At 43.3% G+C, this 21,450-nt stretch overlaps 1 protein-coding gene across 1 annotated transcript in view; it reads left to right on the plus strand.

The window, feature by feature from the left end:
- CDKL2 (cyclin dependent kinase like 2) overlaps positions 1-8,304 on the plus strand; it is a 305,603-nt gene extending 297,299 nt beyond the window's left edge. Inside the window, exon 13 of the mRNA XM_069230289.1 lies at positions 7,483-8,304. Coding sequence (XP_069086390.1) covers positions 7,483-7,542 — 60 coding nt within the window. The 3' untranslated portion in view covers positions 7,543-8,304. The remainder of the gene's footprint in view (positions 1-7,482) is intronic.
- Positions 8,305-21,450: the final 13,146 nt, after the last annotated feature.

Consider the following 21,450-nt stretch of genomic DNA (forward strand, 5'->3'; position numbering starts at 1 on the left):
ATTGCCCATGCCTGTGCTGCCAATGACAGTACCAACACAACTACTAACCGTCACAGTCCTACAAGTGTGACAAGTCAGACTCTTCCAGGTCACCCAGCTCTATAACAGTGGCTTGGGTGACAGATAGAAGTCACTAAGTCACATGTAATGTACATTAAATTAATAAACAGTTGTTGAGCTCAACTCTAAATTTTACAAACAGTGCCACCATGTGACTTAGGTGACAGTGCTGACAACTAGGCGCCCATGCTGACACCGGAAACTACCTGTCAAATTAGGCACTGGTGGCACAGCGGGTTATCTCCCTCATGACACGGAGATCTTTGTTGATTGGGGTTTTCTCTTCACCCTAGGACATTGGTAGGAGGCTTCATCATGCATAGTTTCATGGTCAAGAAGGCTGTCTTGAGATCAAAGATTATTTCAATGCAGGGTGTTTAAAGACACTTGTGAGTAACCTTCATCATGCCTGATAACTTCAGGCAGGCTGTGGGGTGGTCACCCATAGGGCAGGTTGATATAAAGGTAAAAGGCAGGACATGTACCTGTCTGTTTTATATGTCCTGGTAGTGGAAAACTCATAAATTTGTTTTCCACTAATGTGAGACCAGCTCCTTTCATAGGCTAACATTAGGGCTACCCTCATATACTGTTTGAGTGGTAGCTTCTGATCAGAAAGGAGTAGACAGGTCATATTTAGTATGGCCAGAATGGAAATACAAAATCCTGCTGACGGCGAGGTTGGATTTTATTTTACTATTTTAGAAATGCCACTTTTAGAAAGTGAGCATTTCTCTACACTTAAAATCCTTCTGTGACTTACATCCTGTCTCCAGTCCACGTCTGGCTGGGCTGGTTGACAGCTCCCTTGTGCATTTTACCCAGACAACCACAAACACAGGATGCTCAGTCACACCTGCACACATCTGCATGGATCTGAATGGATCTTCCTGGGCTGGAAGGGTGAAGGTCTGACACATTTCAAAGGACAGTGGCCTTCCCTCACACAATGGAGTGCCAAACCCCCTACTGGGACCCTGGCAGACAGGGTTGTACAGAAAGGGACCTTGTGCACTTCAAAACCACTCTTTGAAGTCTTCCCCACTTCAAAGGCACTTTTGGGTATATAAACTGGGTCCCTGACCCTACCAACTCAGACACTTTTGGACCTGAACCTGCAACCTGTCAAGAGAAACTGCTGGCTGCCCAAAGGACTCATCTGGACTGCTTTGCTGTGAAGGACTGCTGCCCTGCTGTTGCCCTGCTGCCCTCTGACTTTGCTGAGAAGTGCTCTCCAAGGGCTTGGATTGAGCTTGCCTCCTGTTTTCTGAAGTCTAAGGGCCAACAATACTTCATCTCTTCAAGGAACTCCTTGTGCACCGAAAATCACTGCACAGCCTGCTGGATACGACGCACAGCCTTGCTTGAGATGAGGAAATTGCCACACAGCCGAACTGGGTCGGTGCAGCCTGACTTCAGAATGAAGAAACGGCGCAGCACCTGCCTTGCGGCCAGAACTGCGATGCACAGCTCTACCAGATCGACGCACAGCCAAACCGTAATGACGCAGCCCGACTTCCCGAGTGAAGGATCAACTCAGCGCCTGCCGTGTGTCCAACAATTTAACGCATCGCCTACTAGATCGATGCAATGCCTGTGGCTTCATCCCGCACGCCCAAGATTTCCCCGCATCGTCCCTGGGTGTCAAAGAGAAATCCACATCGCAGTTAGGAACCAAGCCTCCGCACTAGAAATTGACACAAGCCTCTTGTAGCATGGAAAGAAATGACGCATCATCTGTGCTGCGCCGGAATCCGATGCGCACCTTATTTTTTCACACATCTCCTCCTCTGCAGTCTCCGTGCTGTAATTTTTTATGCAAACCAGGTACTTTCAAGAGACCATTGTTGATTTCTAAGACTTAAGACTCTTTTTTAATCTTGCAAAAGTGATATTTCGAATTGTGCTTATTGAATCTTTATCGTTTTGACCTTAATTTAATCAAATAAATATCTTATATTTTTCTAAACCTGTGTGGTGTATTTTTGTGGTGTTTTCACTGTGTTACTGTCTGATGCACAAATAGTTTACACATTGCCTTCTAAGTTAAGCCTGACTGCTCAGTGCTAAGCTACCAGAGGGTGGGCACAGGATAATTTTGATTGTGTGTGACTTACACTGACTAGGATTGTGATCCCTATTTGGACAAGGGTGTATACCTCTGCCAACTAGAGACCCCATTTCTAACACTATGGCATTCCATATTTTCTTTGGGAGGGAGATAAGGGCGAAAACTTCCAGATGCACTCTGGTGGTTTACAAGAGCTTGAGAGTGCAATTGGATGGCACTCAGGGAACTAGTGGGTCCAGGGAAAGAATGTTGGGCAATTCCTCACTGGCAGGGGTTGGATGAGGTACGGAATAGGATGTGAGGTGTTGGGGAGGGAAGTTCACAGCAGGAGAAAAAATTGGAGAGTTTTACTACTATGGTACGATCAGAAAGTATTCAATAAGATCAGGAGGTCTGGGATGTCCAACGGCTTCAATGGATAAATCTTGTATAAAAAGACTGAAGATGGACTTAGCCCAGATGGTCAGAAGATTGCTATATGGCGTCATATAAAGGTAATATAAAGGTGGTCACAATGGAGGTTAAAGATCCCAATAATAAGAGTAAAGCACGAGCTGTGATATATGGATCAAGGCTCGTAACCCAGACGTTGTGCTTCTCCAAGAGACACATTTTAAGGATAAGAATAATAGTGAATATAAGATGTTTGGCCCATGAGGGTGGTATAGTTGTTTGTCTTGCACAAATGTGGCTCAAAGGGGTGTGGCATTGTATTTAAATAAGCATTTTCCTATGCAGGTTACTTTTTCACAGACCGATGAGCAGGGGAGATGGTTAGTAGTAAGCAGCTGGCTAGCTAAAACTAAGCATACGTTTGCCACTGTGTATGCACTATTGGGGATGACCCAGCACCACTGTCGGAATTGTGTTCGAATTTGCTCGACATTCCAGGCTTAGTTATTTTAGGTGGGGACTTTAATTTTCTTCTGGACCCTGTGCCGGATTCCTCAGTAAAGAGGCGTATGCAAAATAAACCACGCACTGCTAACTGCTTAGCAGAGTACACGAGAACAGTTAATCTCACAGGTTTGTGACAAGAAAAGCAGCTTATTAGTTCAATTGTTTTTCAGCGGCTAGACTGGTTTACTTCCTTGGCTCCCAAAATGTGCAGTTAAAACCTATGTCCATATTCAAAATGGGTTATCAGGTCATGCTTTAGTGGATATGGAGCTTTCAGGTATTAGAGTAGAAAAGGCAAGCACCAGATGATCCTTTAGTAGAGTTAATCTGGAAAAGGAAGAGTGGTGTACGGATCTGCACTCTGAGATCACCAATTATTTCAAGACTAATACCAACTCAGCACAGGTGGGGAGCGTCTGGGAAGCCTTCAAAGCTTCTATACGCTGCATAATTACTACCAAAGAAATTACTTATAGCAGAGAGTTAGCAAAGTGGAGGACAGAACTTGAAAAGTCTTTGCATACTGCGAGTTTAAATTTCTCTGAATAAAAGTTCCTTAAGCACAGAAGGCTAAGTATGCCATGCGAGACCATTATTATACATTAAGTTATACTGCTAACACCGCATACCTACAAAAGGTCTATGAGGAAAGTGAATATGCAGGCAAATTTCTGGGTTACCAAACATGAGAGCGCTCAGTGAATGATAGTATCACATCATTCTGGGAGAGTGAAAAGCATACACCTATTACAGAACCCACTGAGATATACACTACCTTTTTGAAACACTACACTCAGGTTTACAAAAAACAGCAACACGGTGATGCAGTGCAACTAAGATCCTTTCTGGGCAAACTTTCAATTCCTAAACTACAAGCAGTTCAGGCCCGTGCCATGATTACTAAATTCACACTTGAGGAAGTCGAAGAGGCCGTGAAATCGCTGCCCAGTGGAAAAGCAATTGGTGAAGAGGGCCTTCCAGCCGAATTTTATAAGCAATTTGCACCTGTATTAAAGCCAGAAATTCTCAAGTTAGCTAATAACATCCTAGTGGGCAGGGGGTGGGAAGGGGGGTCCAGCCATCGTTTCGAACTGCAGTAGTTGTCAGTTTCTTAAAGGAAGGCAAGGATAAGGAAAACCTCAATTCCTATAGACCCATAGGTGTGCTAAAAGTAGATTAAATTGTAATCGTATTCGTAAAAGTGATGTGCTCCCTCCCTAATCCAGATCAATGTGGCGTTGTGCCAGGAAGGCAATTGTTTAGTAATACATAATTGAAGCCCTTGATTATTTCTCACGAAATAAAATACCAGCTCAGGTGATGTTTTTAGGCACCGAGAAGGCTTTTGATTTGGTCTGCTTGGAAATCCTGTTTATTATTCTCAGGGAATTAGGCCTATCCGTGAGGTTTATACTGATGGTAATGTGTTTATATGACTGGCACAAATAGTCATAAACTCCCAGAATACTGGTACATGCCGGGTAGGTAGGGGCATGCAACAGGGTTGTCACCTGTCACCTTTATTGTTTGCTTTATTCATCAAGCCACTACAAAAAGTCATTTGCACTAACTCAGGGGTGCAGCGGCAATTGACCGTATGCTTAATATCAAATTACACACAGACGATAGAGTGTTGTTCTTAAAACCAGGTATAGAAATCTAGGAGCAGGTCTTAGGGGTTTTTCAGCAATATCAGGAGCTTAGAGGCTATAAAATAAATAAAACTAAAACAGAGATATTAATATGCAACAAGGAGTTCCGCTAATTAATCAACGCTAAACCAAAACGATACTCAGGGGTATATGTTTTTGAAAATATCAATGATTTATATACACTAAATTATGTCCCGCTAATATCAAAAACTAAGAACTTGTTAGGGAATGGGTAAACATGCCCCTGTCCATTATGGGCTGCTCTGCCTTGATACGAATGTATTTTCTCCCCTGTGTCATTTTCTCTTCGCCGTCTCCCTTGTGCATTGCAGATTACGTTTTTGAAGGAGCTAGAAGGGATGCTTTCGTAATTTTTATGGGCTGGTAAAGTTCCTAGTCTATCTATAGATACGTTAAGTTATTCAGTAAAAGAAGGGGGCCTTGGTCTCCCAAATCCAAGGGAACATTATTTTGCAAATTTTGCACACATTACGTACAGATGTAATGCCTCTATGTCTACAAAGTTTTTTCTTGATTTGATTCTGCAAGAGTACGAGGTTTTTGATTTTTTAGACTCCAAAAAAAGTCAGATATAAGTGCATAGAATGGTTGCTTAAATGTATGGCACAGATGTGCTAGCAATATTGTATACCTGTGATTAATGGAGCAACTAAATTGACAGACATATATATAGGAGATATACCATTCCTAGCTAAACATATCACCTCAAAATGGGCAAACAATGGGTACTAAACAATTAAAGATTTCCTACAAATTGCCTCATGGAAAGCATGGGAGGAAGTGGAGCCTAGTATCAGGTATTCTAAAGACACTATACGCTGGTTATTTACTCAGCTGTGTCACTATTTGAATAAAATTGACCCAAAACAGTTATCCACTTGCTTTGAAATGGTAGAAAATTTGCTGGAAACAAGAACTCGCAGGTCTATAAGCTGCTGGGTGGCTCTCTTTAGACAGCAAACGGTAAATACACTAGTTGTTAAGGTTCAAGACAAACGGTTAGTCAAAGAGGACACATTATTAACAACCACAGTTTGAATAAAATAAATGAGTTTAATGTTTAATTGTTGGAGGGGGAAAATCTCAGGCGTATGCAATTCTGTACCAAATTGTTATTTTATAGGACGAAAGTATCTCTCCACAAGATTTATACCCGAATCCAAAACAGATGTTCTCGATGCCAAATGGACGAAGCAGGGAGCTGGTCTCAAATTATATGGAGTGGCTCCAGAATAAGGGTTTTTTGGGCAGATGTGAGAAGGTACTGTTTTGATGTATTGGGGCTGCAAAATATGCTAGATGAAATAACAGCGTGATTGGATATTCAGCTGAAATCAACGCCAGCCTTATGCAAAAAAGGTATCTATATTATTACATTGATTGCAAGGTCATTAATTCTTCAAAATTGCCACGCGAAACAGTACCGACAATCCAGCAATGCTTGACTAAAATTGGAAAAAATTAAGAATTTGAGAGTAAATATGTGCTATGTTCAGGATCATATGATAAATGTTTAAAAATCTGGGATGGGGATTATATGAAGACAGAGTGAACATACTCCTTCTACTGTAAGGTAAAATAGACTGAATGGTGTTACAAAGTGTAATTTGTCTATGCGTGAAATATTGACAAATCTTGATTGGGACATGTATACTTTTTTATTGTATGTGTAATCTGTCGATAAGTGAAACATTAATGCAGAATCTGCTTTGTATATTCTTCTTCTTGTATTGATACGAGGATGTACGCAAAACAGCAAGGCAGAATCTGATTTATCTATTGTTTTTTTATGAACCTCCCAATGGAAAAAAAGTGTTTTAGTACTCATACACAAGTATTGGCAAAGCCAACAGGTCTCACTTGTGGGGGGTATTGGCTTTGATCATGTTTTTTAGCCATATTGTACAGCAGCCTGACTGCTGTGCAGTGTGGCTTAAAGTAAAAAAAAAAGCGCTATGACGCAGTCAGTGCTAGCCACGTCAATGCCTTTTTATTTTAATTGCTGGCAGGATGCAACACAGTGGGAAGACGGGCATGTGGAGGGCAACACTGACAATGCAATGTTTGTGAAAAAAATGCTATGACAGGGACACCTCTGGCCGCATCATAGCGTTTTGTATTTTCTTACTGTGGGGTGGGAGGCAACATGGAATCAACATGGACAGAGGAGAGAATTGGGGGAAAAAATCACCATGACGCAGTCAGCGGTGCCCACATCATAGCTGTTGTTGTTTTGTTTGTTATGGTGCCTGTTGGGGTCAGCACAGACAGCAGACAGGAGGGCAAAACAGACAACGGAGGGATCGACACTGACAACGGAGGGAGGGCAGATGGGGGTAACACGACCAACAGAGGGATGGTGGATGGGGCAAACAGACAGTGGAGGGAGGGCTAGTGGGGTGCAACATGAAGAATGGAGGGAGGGAAGGTGGGGGTTCAGCATGGACAACGGAGTGGGGAGGGAAGATGGCGGCAACACAGAAAATGGACGGTTGGACGGAAGGGCTGGGAGGAAGCACCCAGACAACAAACAAAGCTTGAAATAGAGGTGCTGACCAATAAGAAGCAAGCAAATGAGAGTGACCAATGGTAATAAAACGAAAGATCTTGAAAGAGACAGTAGATGCGCTGTCATAGGAGAGACCTTAAAAAGCAATGCCCTGTGAGTTTAAATGGTTTTTAAAAAAAGTCTCACCGCTCCTTGGTCTGGTTGTATACTGCTTGTTTGTGAACATATTTATGAAGCTGGAAAAATAATTTGATTTTTCTGCCTTACAGATTTCTGGGAACTCTCTGCAAGATGCTTCAGATGCCAACTTTCCTCGTGTGGAGCATTAATCTCTAAGGTCGAGAGGTTTCACCATTTCTTTGAACAATCCAGTACAGTGATGCAGAACACATGGATTTCTGCATTTGTATACCTTTGAATAACATCAGGAACTATTCCACGAACATTTGGCTGAACCCTTATGGAGACCACAGATCCAGCCCCATGTATTTTGAGGCGAATCCTCAAGGACACCACGAGTCAATTTTGCTTTACATAAGAACCTTTATGGTTGTAGGAATGGATTCCCAATCCCGTCATGACATCGTTTAGTACTGACAAAATTCCGATGAAGTTATCCTTTTTGCACCCATATCTCTGAAGCACAATAAAAATGAACAATTACAATTAGAACGTAGGATATAGAAGGTAATCAGTTAGAACAAAACCCAGTGCACTGCAGAAAAGATGTGAAAACATGCAATAGAATCAAAAACGTGCCCTACCAGGCTTCCAAATCCATATGGAAAATCAAGAAGCCAGCAGCATCAAAATGAAATCTTCATTATCAAAGACATTACACAAGACAGTGATGAATGCCTCTAGGGTAATATTGAGCTGCACTGGCCTGTATTGTTTGGCACAAGTCATGCTAATGTGTATTGAACCTTATTTGGAAACTCGTATATTCCCTAATTCCAAACCAACGTACCTATTTAATTCAGAGACATTTAATATGAGCTACAATGACTTAAGTACATAGGGCGATTGCCATTAACACCAAATTCCTTTGTCACAAATTGATAATAAAAAACGCAGTGAGTGTTGGACCACTCATTCTTGCAGAGCATTCTTGAGCTATAAAGGCTCAATGTTTTATTTTTTTCATTTTTGTTTTAACTAATACAAACATATATCAGGAATAAGATATACATATGCACAAAAAGGCAGGTTTCAATCAGTGGAAGAAAACTGCACTCTGTTTTTAATTTTGCGTTGTGACCTAATTACAAAAAGGTTGTGTTGCAAAATGTCCAGTCATAGGGGTTTGCAGAACGACCTGCCTAATGAATATTTAGAAGGCATTTAGGAGGCAGGTTGCTATTTGCGATGCCCTGTGATTGGCTATAAAAACAAAGTCGGTGGCCTACAAGGAACAACAGACCATCATCCCTGCACTTGCATTTCCAATGGAGACAGTCTACCCTTTGAGAATGAGGTGCCATCTCCTCGATGAGTCTGTAAATTTTCTATGGTTTGTGAATACATATAATTGAGAATTACAAGTAGGAAGGGACACCCCTTTCACACCCACTCCTGATCGCGAATTAAAACATGTCACAAAACCTCATTTGAGAGTTGGAAAGGCTTCTTCAAATCACAAAAAGGATTTCTTCCATTTTAATAACCTATTTGCGGTTGCAAACTATTGATTTTGAAAATTGTAGAGTTTGTGCCCATAAAGTGGTTTTGTACATCAGGCCCTAAGGCCCATATTTAAGAAAAATGGCGCGCAACTGCGTTAACGCAGTTGTGCGTCATTTGTTTAACGCCATTCCTTAAAGCAAACCATGCACCATATTTATAAAATGATGCACAACGGAGCTAAGGAATTGCTAGTTGTTAGAAATGGGGTCTTTGGTTGGCAGTCAGGTTACCCCCTGTCCAAGCAAAGACCCTCACTCTAGTCAGGGTAAGTCACACACAATCCAAATTATTCTGTGCCCACCCTCTGGTAGCTTGGCACTGAGCAGTCAGGCTTAACTTAGAAGGCAATGTGTAAAGTATTTGTGCAATAAATCATACAATAACACAATATAGCACCACAACAATACACCACACAGCGTTTAGAAAAATATATAATATTTATCTGGATATTTGCAGGTCAAAATGATAAAAGATGCAATAAGAAAATGTAAAGGTATCACTGGAAAGTGATATAAAGTGTCTTTAGTCTTTTAAAAGCAAAGTCTCTTTCAAGCACAAAGTACCTGGTTTGAGTGAAAAATCTCCGCAAAGGGCCGCAGAGGAGGAGATGCATGGAAAATGGTATGTGCGTCGGTTTCGCCCCTACACACACGGACTTGCGTCGTTATATTTCACGTGGGGAAGACGCTGCATTGTTTTCCGGCGTGCGGACGGGTCTCTTCTTCAGGTTGCGGGGTTTTCAGATGTCCAGGGGTCTGTGCGTAGAATCCTGGGCTTGTTGACCAGCTCTGCATCGTTCCAGTGGGTGAAGCGGGGAAATTTCTCCCTCACGGCAGGCGCTGCGTCGTTTTTCCCTCTGGAAGTCGGGCAGCGTTGTCCCAGGTGGGCCGTGTGGCGAACTTCCGGTCGCACCGCAGGCGCCGCATCGATCTTTTCCTTGCGAGGTCAAGCAGCGGCCCGGTTCGGCGAGCGGTGAATTGTTCACCGCGGAACAAGCTGTGCGTCAAATTTTTTGCCGCACAAGGAGTCCAGTTGCAAGAGAGAAGTCTTTTTGGTCCTGACACTTCAGGGAACAGGAGGCAAGCTCTATCCAAGCCCTTGGAGAGCACTTCTGCAGCAAAGCAAGAGAGCAGCAAGACAGCAGGGCAACAGCAAGGCAGCAGTCCTCTGTAGACAGCAGTCAGGTGAGACCTTTAGGCAGCCAGGCAGTTCTTGTCAGGGTGCAGGTTCTGGTTCAGGTTTCTTCTCCAGTAAGTGTCTGAGGTGGTAGGGCAGAGGCCCTGTTTTATACCCAAATGTGCCTTTGAAGTTCAATCCTATCTGCCAGGGTCCCAGTAGGGGGTGTGGCAGTCCTTTGTGAGAGCAGGCTCTCCACCCTCCCAGCCCAGGAAGATCCATTCAAAATGCAGATGTATGCAAGTGAGGCTGAGTACCCTGTCTTTGGGGTGTGTCTGAGTGAATGCACAAGGAGCTGTCAACTAAACCCAGCCAGATGTGGATTGTAAGGCACAGAATGATTTAAGTGCAGAGGAATGCTCACTTTCTAAAAGTGGTATTTCTAAAATATTAATATTAAATCCAACTTCACGAGTCAGCAGGATTTTGTATTACCATTCTAGCCATACTAAATATGACCTTCCTACTCCTTTCAGATCAGCAGTTACCACTTCAATAACGTACGAGGGCAGCCCCAATGCTAGCCTATGAAGGGAGCAGGCCTCACAGCAGTGTAAAAACGAATTTAGGAGTTTTACACCACTAGGACATGTAAACTACACAGGTACATGTCCTGCCTTTTACCCACACAGCACCCTGCTCTAAGGGTTACCTAAGGCACACATTAGGAGTGACTTATATTTAGAAAAAGGGGAGTTTTAGGCTTGGCAAGTACTTTTAAATGCCAAGTCGAAGTGACAGTAAAACTGCACACACAGGCCTTGCAATGGCAGGCCTGAGACAAGGTAAAGGGGCTACTAAAGTGGGTGGCACAACCAGTGCTGCAAGCCCACTAGTAGCATTTAATCTACAGCCCCTGGGCACATATAGTGTACTCTACTAGGGACTTATAAGTAAATCAAATAGTCTAATTTGGTGTGATCCAAGGTTACCATGTTTAAAGGGAGAGAGCATATGCACTTTAGCCCTGGGTAGCAGTGGTAAAGTGCGCAGAGTCTAAAAACCAGCAAAAACAGTGTCCAAAAAGTGGAGGGAGGCAGGCGAAAAGTTAGGGGTGACCACCCTGAGGCTGACAGGTCTAACACTAGTGTTACAAAAAAAGATGCTAGCCAGTGGGGGATGGCGTTAGTTGAAATGACGCTAGTGGGTCAAAAATTATGTTAGGCTGGTTAGCGGCAACATTTCTGCCTCTAGTCAGCCTAGTGTCCTTTTTTGATGTACAAGCAGCCAAAAAATGACTCCTGTCTAAGTATAGACAGGAGTCATTACCACCACGCCAGTTCCCACCCCAGGGGACCATTGTCCCCTGGGCAAAACTTTCATACCCAGTGCCAGGCTGGGGGCCCCATGTAAGGGGGTCCCCAATGGCACACCACACACATGTACCTGAACTTACCTGGGATGGGCTCCCTCCTCCAGTAGTGTCCCTGTGGTGTGGGTGGTGGTGTTGCTGGGGGTTGGGGTGGGCATCTTTGTGCCCATTCCATGGTGGTTCCCCATGGAAATGGGCCTACCTGCTGTTTAACGCCTGGTCTGACCAGACGTTAAATAATGGCACTAAGAGGGCTTTGCGCCATCATTTAGGTCCGCCTTCCATACATGCATTGTTTCTATACCGGGAGTTCATTATGTCGCTGGGGGCTAGCATCATTTTTAGGAAGGGAATGCCTATCTTGCATTCTTGCATCTCATTGATGCAAGGCAGGTTGGAGCTTCCTAGAAATGGTGCTAACTCCAAAACTTTGACGCTAGATGAATCTAGCGTCAAAGTATAAATATAAAGTTAGGTTTGCGTCGCTTTAGTGCCAAAATAAATGGTGCTAAGGTGATGCAAACCTTCCATAATTATGGCCTAAATCTTTAAATACATAACATGAACTTACGCGCACCTATACACATTACACAAGCGGGAAAAGCTGCCATGTGGAAAAAGGGGGATGAGATTAACATGTAATTGACTAAAATACATAAGACTTGCAATATGGATTTATTAAAAATAGATCAAACAATTAATCAAACAAAGTGAGACACCTTGGCCAAATATCTTCCAAGTGACAGAGTGATTTATTGTTTCTGAACTATTTTTTTCAAGAGAATCAAACTCAGTAAAACATAAAAAGACTGTTAAAATGAGTGCTGGAAAAATTCCAGCGATCCAGGTCACACGTTATGTCTGAGAGTGTCAACCAGCAAGTTACATATCGGTCAGATTTGATCTGTTATGAACATTGAAGAATGTGATAAAATATTATTATTTTTATCAGTGCCAAAGTCCCAATGTATTGCTTCTCACAGGTTGGTGGAATGTGGTATAAATCTCCTACCCAGTCGAAACAACTCTATCACCCATAGGGTTATGATGATAGATAAGGAGGTATATACACTGCAAAGGGCATTAATATGAATGTCCCACCAAATATGGTTCTTGTGTAAATGGGATAGCGCACTTAACTAGGATTACGTGTATTGCAGATTTACCTTCTCCTTCCCATCACCCTTCACCCTTGCAAAATTCTCAAGGAATAAACTGAAGAACTGCGGGGAAAAGGTAGGGAAAAGTAGTGCAGATATGTACACTCCTTGAATGATTTCCCTTTAAAATATCTTTTCCTTTAATAAAACAAAAAATAAAGAAATTTATAGGAGATGCAAAGGTCGTAAAGAAGAAAGAGATGTAGTAAAATAGTGTCCAAACTCTGTCATTGGCTCATTACCACTATCCCAACTTCCCTACATTTTCTCAACTCAAAATTGGCCAGTAATAATTTCCCAGGGATGTATTGCACCCTGTGGCAGTAATACGTCCCTGGTCGGTTTACAGTGCCAAAATAACGGGACATATGTAATGCGGCTCATCATGTGAAGCCTCTAGTGATTAATACTGCAGATGATTCTGAAGAGACTTTTGAGTTCATTTATTAGTCAGGTCAAGGAGACAAAGTTAAGTAGATCAAACATATCCTGCGTGGTGCCCAGTCCTGCAGATGGCACTTCACAATAGATGAACTACTTTATTCCACGTTACCACGACACTCTGTATGCTTTGTGAGGTGTTTAGGAATTTGACCAGGAGGGACACTATTGTCCTAGATCATGCCAGCATCTTAAGAAGTAAGGTGTATCATGCTGCCATTTTATCAACATCTGAAAAATACAGTATGTCTGGCTGTGTAAACACTGCATGCCAAAATAGGATAGAATGTAACTCTACCAGTGCGAAAGCAGGCACACAAAAAGGGAGGAGTTTTTGCAGGGTAGGGAGCATGCATCCAATCGTTATGTTGTGTACATTGGTGTGTGACTAGGGGGAAGTGACTGTCACATCCCGACAAAGGCTTTCTGGTTTGCATGCTTGGAATGTAAGGGCCTTCTACATTTTCCCCTGCATTAAATGTGCATAGACTTAAAATTGGCAGGAACTTTAGATCCCTTTTGGCCCAGTCCTCTAGATAGCTGCACCTTTGGGTTAGCTCGCTGACATCACATGCAGGGTGACTTTTCTATAGACATAGATAACTTAAAAATACTACCTTACACCTGCGGCCGTTACACATTTATGGCTTGTATGTGGCCACCTTATATACTTCTGGCTGCACTGTACTAAGCATACCATGATGGTACGAGCATTCTGGTTGCATACACTTTTTAGATATGTCTCATACTAATGCTCACTGGCTAGATATGTAGCCTTGAAACACAACATTACAGTGTGTTGTCTGGTAATACACATTTGTGCACATATGTTCAATACAGATATATGCACGGGTCACACACAAATCCTACACATGCACGTTCCACTACTCTACTTCTTATTCATGTTCCCTCAATAGGCGCAAGTACCACTCGAGGCAGCGTACGCGTACAAATACCCCTGATGCCTGCAGACTCTCAACATAAACTCATAAACTCGTGGCATCTTCCCACACTGTTCACATACAGATATTCAACGAAATACACCTGAGTACACAGTTTGTGCAATTTCTGTTACACGGATTGCTTTAATATTTACCCTCAGTATTATTGTTATTGAACCAGATGTGTATTACACTCTTATAGCCTACGTTATTGAGGGTAATCCGAAAATGAGCAGTCTAAGGCATCTGAAATTGGCAAGGACAAAAGTTTGGCAAAATAGAAATGGGGACGTACTGGAATAAACACTGCAGCATGATGTCATCAATGGTGCCATCTGTGATAGAATATGTAATGCTCGTGGTGACGTCTCACTGATGTGATGTCATGTAATGCTCAGACAGAAAGTGAGTCACATGTTATGCCCAACATCTTTATGATTTCTGAAATTACATTGCTGAGGAGGCAGAGGGTGGATAATTTACCTTCGAACATCTTTCTGGGATATGGAGGCCCATCCCATAGCATTAAGGTATTTTTAAAAATTTGTCACTGGAGTTGTAGACCTCTACTGAAATAAATCAATTTTGGATGGTAACGTGCGATTTCACTACCATCTTCTCACACTTCTCAGTTCAGATGATGTTGCACTTTGCCCCACTATCCAATACAAACCTTGCTGTGCGTGGTCCAGCACCGATGTCTATTAATTATACCGTCTTAATCTCACTTTTTGACCACATTTACTTGATCTGAAGTGTACTGAGAAGCTTCTTACTGGTTTTGTATTGCCATCTTGCACGGTATGCGCATTTTACTTTTAGAGAGTGTTGGAAATGACCGTTTTTGTGTGATGTACTCCCAGATTTTTGCCTTGACTGTTTTACCGGTAGACAAACTTTATCCCTGCTAACCAGTGGTAAAATGCCTGTGCTCCCACTTTCAACATGATGAAATTGACCTACCCCTAATTAGCATATGTAATTTACCTATATATATATATCCCTAGTATATGCTACAAAGCATGCCCAAGGCCTGTAAGTTTCATGTCACCAATGGCCTGCAGCACTCTTTGTCCCAACCACTGTGGCGAGACAGTGTAAACAGGACTGCAGGCCTTCCATTGTAGCCTGGCTGTGCAGTTTTAAAACTGCAAATTTGTGCTGTCAAAATATCTCTTTTTACAGGCCTAAACCTACTTTTTAAAACTATTTTATTTGTCAGTCCTAAGTAGGCCTTGCTGCAAATAAGGCAAGGTGTTTGGTATTTAAAATTAAGATGTGCAAAACTTTAATGTTAAGACGTCCTTACAGGAAAAGGGCCCTGAAAGCTATTTTCCCTATAGCAGGGTTGGCTGTTCCATTGGAAAGCATTGGGATACAATACTGAATTTAATGATGTTATCTCTAGGTAGGAAACATCTACAAATCTTATTTTTGGACTTTTTAAAATATTTATTACACACCAAATAAACAGGTGAATTCGGTTTTGGAAACACTTTGGGAAAGGTACTGTTAGAAAGTTAGAGTTAAAGTCTCTGGAAGCCCATTTGCATGAGCTTCAGCTGTCACCTGGGAGCTGAAAAGCTCCCTTGGAGAGCTGTGAACGTACTTCAAGACCCAAGACAAGGGCCTTGGGTGTGGGGAGGTGTTTTGGTTCTTTGTCATGATGACCATCTGGTTTGTGCCCAGGAACTTGATCAACTTTAAAGGGGACTCCTCTGTCCTAAGCAAATTTTAGCTCACACCAGACCAGACTCTTTCTTGAGTCCCTCCACTCAGGCAGGCAGAAATTTAAGAGGGAGAGAAGCTGCCCCGAGAACTGGTTTACGGTGGTGGGCAAAGGAGCTCTGCACAGGGAAAAAAAGTTCTGCCACCCTGCTTGTAAGTACAAAGGGACACTGGGAGATTGTATGCCACACAGGTAATGCTGCAAAAGTGTGTAGAGTTACTCTTGGAAATGCTTACTGCATTGATTAGGGAGTGGCCTGGAGTTGCTCCCACCCAGTCTAGTGCCAGGCATAAATGTGGCATCCACAGTACCCTCCTCAGAACACTTTCTGGACCTGTGGAAGAACAGAAGAGGAGTAGACCTGCTGGCTGTGACCTAGGAAGAGGGCTGTGGCACTGGACCTGCTCTCCATTTTGTTACCAGGAGAAAGAAGTGGACTTCAAGGGTCATAAGGTTGACCTCTTATTCAAGCTATAGGGACACAATAAGCTACAAGAGGACTTTTCTGCAACTGCACAGCTTGCCAGTTCAAACCGGACCTGCCTTGTACTCCACTTGTCCAATTGGAGGGAACATGCAGCTGTCTGGAAGGTAGTTCACCTTTTTCACCTTCAATTGGAGGGGAAGAATCTGGTTGTCGGGACAGACAATCAGGTAACAAGATCTTCCCTGATTAGTCAAGGGGGTACGAAGGACAAAGATTGAATCTTCTGGTGTCTCACATCTGCAGCAGGTTGGAGATACATTTGATAGTACTGAGAGTATTTTATATTAAAGGGAAGTTAAACATCCAAGCAAATGGCCTAAGTTAGAATCTTTCATCTTCAGTTATGTTTCATCTTGGAGCCATGGACAGACCTGTTCACTTCTCCAGACTTATCATGCTATTCATTGCACTTAAGTGAACTGTCCAGAGATATGGGCAGTGGATACCTTGTTGGTTCCTTGGCTACAATGGCTTCTGTATGCCTTCTTCCTGATCCCCTTCCTCCCAAAGATGCTACAGAAGATTTCGGGAGAGACATCTAATGGTGATTCTAGCAGCACTAAATTGGCCAACACCAGGTTTAATTTCTGTGAAATGGGCATTGGTGCCAGAATGAATCCTGACCTGCTTATCTATCCAAGAAGAGGCCGGAGTTGTGCGCAAAATATCTACCCAACTGGAGTACTTTCTATTTGCTATTTAGTAAGAGCTGTCTCATTGGGTAAATGTATAGTAATATTCCAGACTACAGCTGCATAAAGGACCCCAAATTAATGTCTTCATTGACCTTGTGTGTCTGTAATTTTGGCAAACTGATTCTTCCTTGAGCATCTGCATACATAAATCTGCAATACCATGATTTCTTGTGGTATAGAGAAGACAACAAGACTACAAAGAGTTGAATCTCCACCAAACAAGGGTACTTTCTCTTAATTACATGTAGTAAGTGTTTCGTTGTTTGGTGAAGACATGCTCTTATCTCCCTATATCAAGAATGCATCTCCAGAATCGGTGGGAAACAGGCTGATGGGGTCCTTTGGTGAGCTGTTCATCATCCTGGACAAAAGGTAGGAAGAAGTTGCTTACCACTAACATATATGTGGCGGAGCCAAACTGGTGGGACTTCTAGGTAATTTTGCATACTCGTAGTGGTTAAAAGTGAAAACGACGATCTCTTTTCTGAACAGGAGATTACAAGAAAGAACCCACTTGTGAAGTCCCTACCTATCATTTTGCACTACTAGGAACCACGAGGGGGGCCTCAAGGCTCCCCAGTCCCTGCCAGCTCCCCGCCACCAGCGAGAGTCGGCATTGCTCCTGATGCAGGGAGCAGCTAAAAATTCTGCTCCCTGTAGGCTGGAGCAATCCTTTCATCTGTTTTCCTGCCCACTTGACAGTAGGCAACAAAACAGATGAAAAGTCCTCTCCCAGTGAGCTGGAGCAGTTTTCCTGCTCAGCCCGCTGGGAGTCGACTTAACAGTTTGCTCTCACTTGGCAGAAGCTGTTAAAGCTCAAGCCAAGCAGAAGCATACTGCTGTCTTTCATGGGTGGGCATCTCTGGAGATAGGGAGCTGGTCCTGGGGGATGGCGGTCCCCAGGGTCATTAATGGCTCCAGAAGAGGGCCACAAGGTCTCACTCATTTAGTTTACTCAGGGTCAGCCACGGGGCGGTGCTGGTCCCTGTGGCCAAAACTGACCCAGGAGGTGGTTGGCACAACTCCCTCCCCTTTTTGAGTACTTTTGTGCCCCAGGGAGATGGAGGTCCCTGGGGCAATCTTGAAACTTGGAGTGGGGTGCGCTCAACCTTCCTCATTTTTTAATTGACAAACTCCAGGAAAGTGGTGGTCCCTGGGGCTTAAACTGGCCTTGGGAAGGGGGGGTGCATGACGTCTCCCCATTTATTACCTTAACTCATGCTCCTGGGACACGGCTCACCTGGGGGCTAAACTGCAAACAAGTGCGGGAGACTGAGTTTTTTTTCTCCAATTTTCCAGCAGATTCGCACATTCTCTGTGGTTTTGCGGCAAAATTAAAAAAAAAGTTTTGGGGCCCCTCATGGGATCTCAGGGGGACCCCAGCACCAGGGCTAGGGGGTCAGGGTATTTCTACCCTGCCCCCTTTTCATTATTTTTACATTTTTTTGGTGCTCGGCTGAGTCCAAGTCCCACAACAGCTACCAAAACTTCCTTGTTGAAGTGTTGGCAGCCAATCAGATAAGAGCCTGGAAACTGTTGGATCCGTGTCAATAGATATCTATATTTTTTTCCTTTAATATCTCAAAAGTCACTGAATGGATTTATACAGAATCACAAATAGGGTGTTTTCTGACCGAAGTGGCACATTTCTGCCAAATGTGGTGTAATTCTGTCCAGCGGTACAGGTTGTAGTTGTGTCTAAAAATCCCTGTGTGAATAGTAAGGGAAAAAAAGTGTAGTGTATTGGGACGCTCCCTTTTTCTCGCTTGACAAATCACCCCAAAACTTTCAACACAGCAGGTGAAGTGGGTGGCAAACTAGTTTTGAAAATGTCATGAAGTTTTGTCAAATAGCGCTAAAGTTATTGGTAAAAGAAAAAACACTTTTCCTATGGAAACTATAACTAACTACTACCATATATATATATATACAAACACATAAACTTACCTTAATAATACTTACCTTAAATAGTCTTTCAATGCGTGGTAAATGCATATGTGTGGTAGAAAATTGCATGGTTAAAAAATGGGTGGTAAAGGTTCACTGTTTTTCCAGTGTTTTTTCCGTGTTGTAATGTTATACAACGGTCATTGGCAGCTCTGGCAGGGGCAATGGGTGGTGCAAGATGCAGTGACTTCCTGAGAAGGGCCCTGGCACTTGTTTACAAATTAAGTACTGCCAGTAGGAAGGCAAACTAATGACAGTGGCAGGATTTAGAAGCGCTGCAGGACCAGAGGTCACAGGAGTCAGTGAACTTTTCATCAGCCATGATGCTTGACCTTGGTGAAGTACCTGTGCTCTGCCTACTTGCTGCAGGTTCCATCTACGACATGCTAACTGTGAGAGGTGGGGGGAGATGACCAGGGTGCAGCGTGCAAGGTGCATGAAAATGCTGCTTTATATACGTTGGTTGATGTGAGAACTGGAAATGAATGCTGCTTCACATGTTGAGCCGAATTTAGAAACCAGCAACGAAAGAGTGTATTACCTGCCATGAGAATTATGTGAACTGGCAATTCATTTCTTCTTTACATATTGAGCAAAAGTGGCAAGGGGCTGGGAAAGTGTGTTTTGCATATAGTAGTACTGTGGAAAACACAAATGTCTGCATCTTGCCACATACAAGTTACAGTGCTCCAATAACTATATGCGGTCCCATCACTACATAATTTTAATGCTGATGGGGCTGTTGTTATTAACCCCAATTAAATTATGAGATCGGAAGAAACTCTGCAGTCCAGTTCTTTTTCATCCGGAGATTCCAGTTACTCGAAGCAACGAAGCAAGTGTCTGGGTGAAACTCTGGGTCAAAACAGGATGTATTGGGGGAAATCACAATTATCAATTCTACCAGTAATTTCTAATGGGACCCTCAAGTGCCTACTTGTAATCCTTAGATGATCTGCCACAGGGTTACATCTACCGCCAGACTAACTCTGGAGGAGGGGGTTAGCAGACGGCTACAATGAGCTCCATAGCAGATATTCATGCCTCTTTCTTGCATGAACGATTCACACAGCACACCAGTATCACACCTTGACTCACTGCCACAGTCACTCACCCAAGTCCTCAAGCGCGGTGTACAGGTGTCAACACCACCTACAACTCAACAGTCAGTATTTATCTAATCCGCAGGCCCAAAAACTCAAGACAGCACAAGACCATCAAAGTGTAGAATTGTAGAATCCCCAATCTTGCATCAGCCAAGGTTTTATGTCTTGTAGCTCCACCAGCGCTGTTCGTAACACCAGTTGTGTTACAGCATAACACAAAATAATTGTACAGCTGCACATTCTGTAGCCCTGCAGATGACCGTGGCAACATTGTTCTGTAGCCACCTCCAACGTGATGGAGTGGGGTTGGGGCTCATATTCTCATGTGCTTATACATTGTTTAGATACTGAACCTGCCCACAGTTTCCATATGGACAAAGTACCCTGACCATTTACCTCAAATTTCAAAGGCTGGCACTTTCGCTGCATTTTTGTTTTTCACGTTTTGACAGTGTGGTTTTAGTAGATGGATTCACATAATGTTCAGTGCTTAGTGGAGGCCCCGCAGTTTCCACCACGTACTGTTAAAGTGTGATTTCCCAGGAGTTTATTCTTACACCACATCACGAGTTAGGGGGTGCTTTATCATATTAGGGTGTAAAAAACAATTAAGACCGTATTTTCATAGTTCTTGCTCAGAGTAGAGAATCTTCATTTCAGGGTGCCTCAACGTGAAGGACATTGACTGATAACAAACTAGGGCCCAGATTTACCAGATTCCCTGCCTGCCAGATGCAGCACAGCGGGCAAAAAATCTGTGCTGTGCTGCGTGAGTAGGAGGGAGCAGTTTTGTACCAAAAGGTTAAGCACCGGCTTGCACCATTTCTGTGCACCAGCCGGGCACCATATTTATGGAATGCTGCAAGCCGGTGCAAAGGGTGGGCTAGCGTAAAACAAAAATGACGTTAGTCGGGTGGGGCGGGTGCTATGAAAGAAGGGGGTTTTGCACCAAAAAATGACAATGACATTAGGCAGGTTACAGTAAAAAAGAAAAAATGACTCTAACCTGCCTAGAGTCATTTTCTGACTCAAAACCATCCATACCACATGACTCCTGTCTTAGAAAAGACAGGAGTCATGTCCACCACCCCAATGGCCAGCACAGGGGACGAGGGTCCCCGGGGCATGGCCTCTGCACCCAGTGCCATGTAGGGGGGGGCATTTCAGAGCCCCCTATGGCACTTTAAAAAATAAAATGCAATACTTACTTGTACTTACCTGGGATGGGGTCCCTCATCCTTCGCAGTCTCTCTAGTGTGTGTGTAGGGGGGGTGTACCTGGGTACCTGTGGGCTTATTCCATGGTGTTCCACCATGGAAATAGGCCCACAGGCTCCCTAACACCTGCCCTATCCCAGGCATTAAAAAATGGAGCAAAGCAAGCTTTACCCCATTTTTTGACCCCTCCTCGTTCCCGTGCACCATTTTTGCATGGGAGTATAAATATGGTGTTAAGGCCATAGAGTTATTTCTTGCACGGGAACGCCTACCTTGCATCTAATTAAGGCAAGGTAGGTTTCCACTTCTAAAAAATGACTTTAACTCCATAAATTTGGCG

The sequence above is a fragment of the Pleurodeles waltl genome, chromosome 1_1 (assembly GCF_031143425.1).
Source record: "Pleurodeles waltl isolate 20211129_DDA chromosome 1_1, aPleWal1.hap1.20221129, whole genome shotgun sequence".
Lineage (NCBI taxonomy): Eukaryota > Metazoa > Chordata > Amphibia > Caudata > Salamandridae > Pleurodeles > Pleurodeles waltl.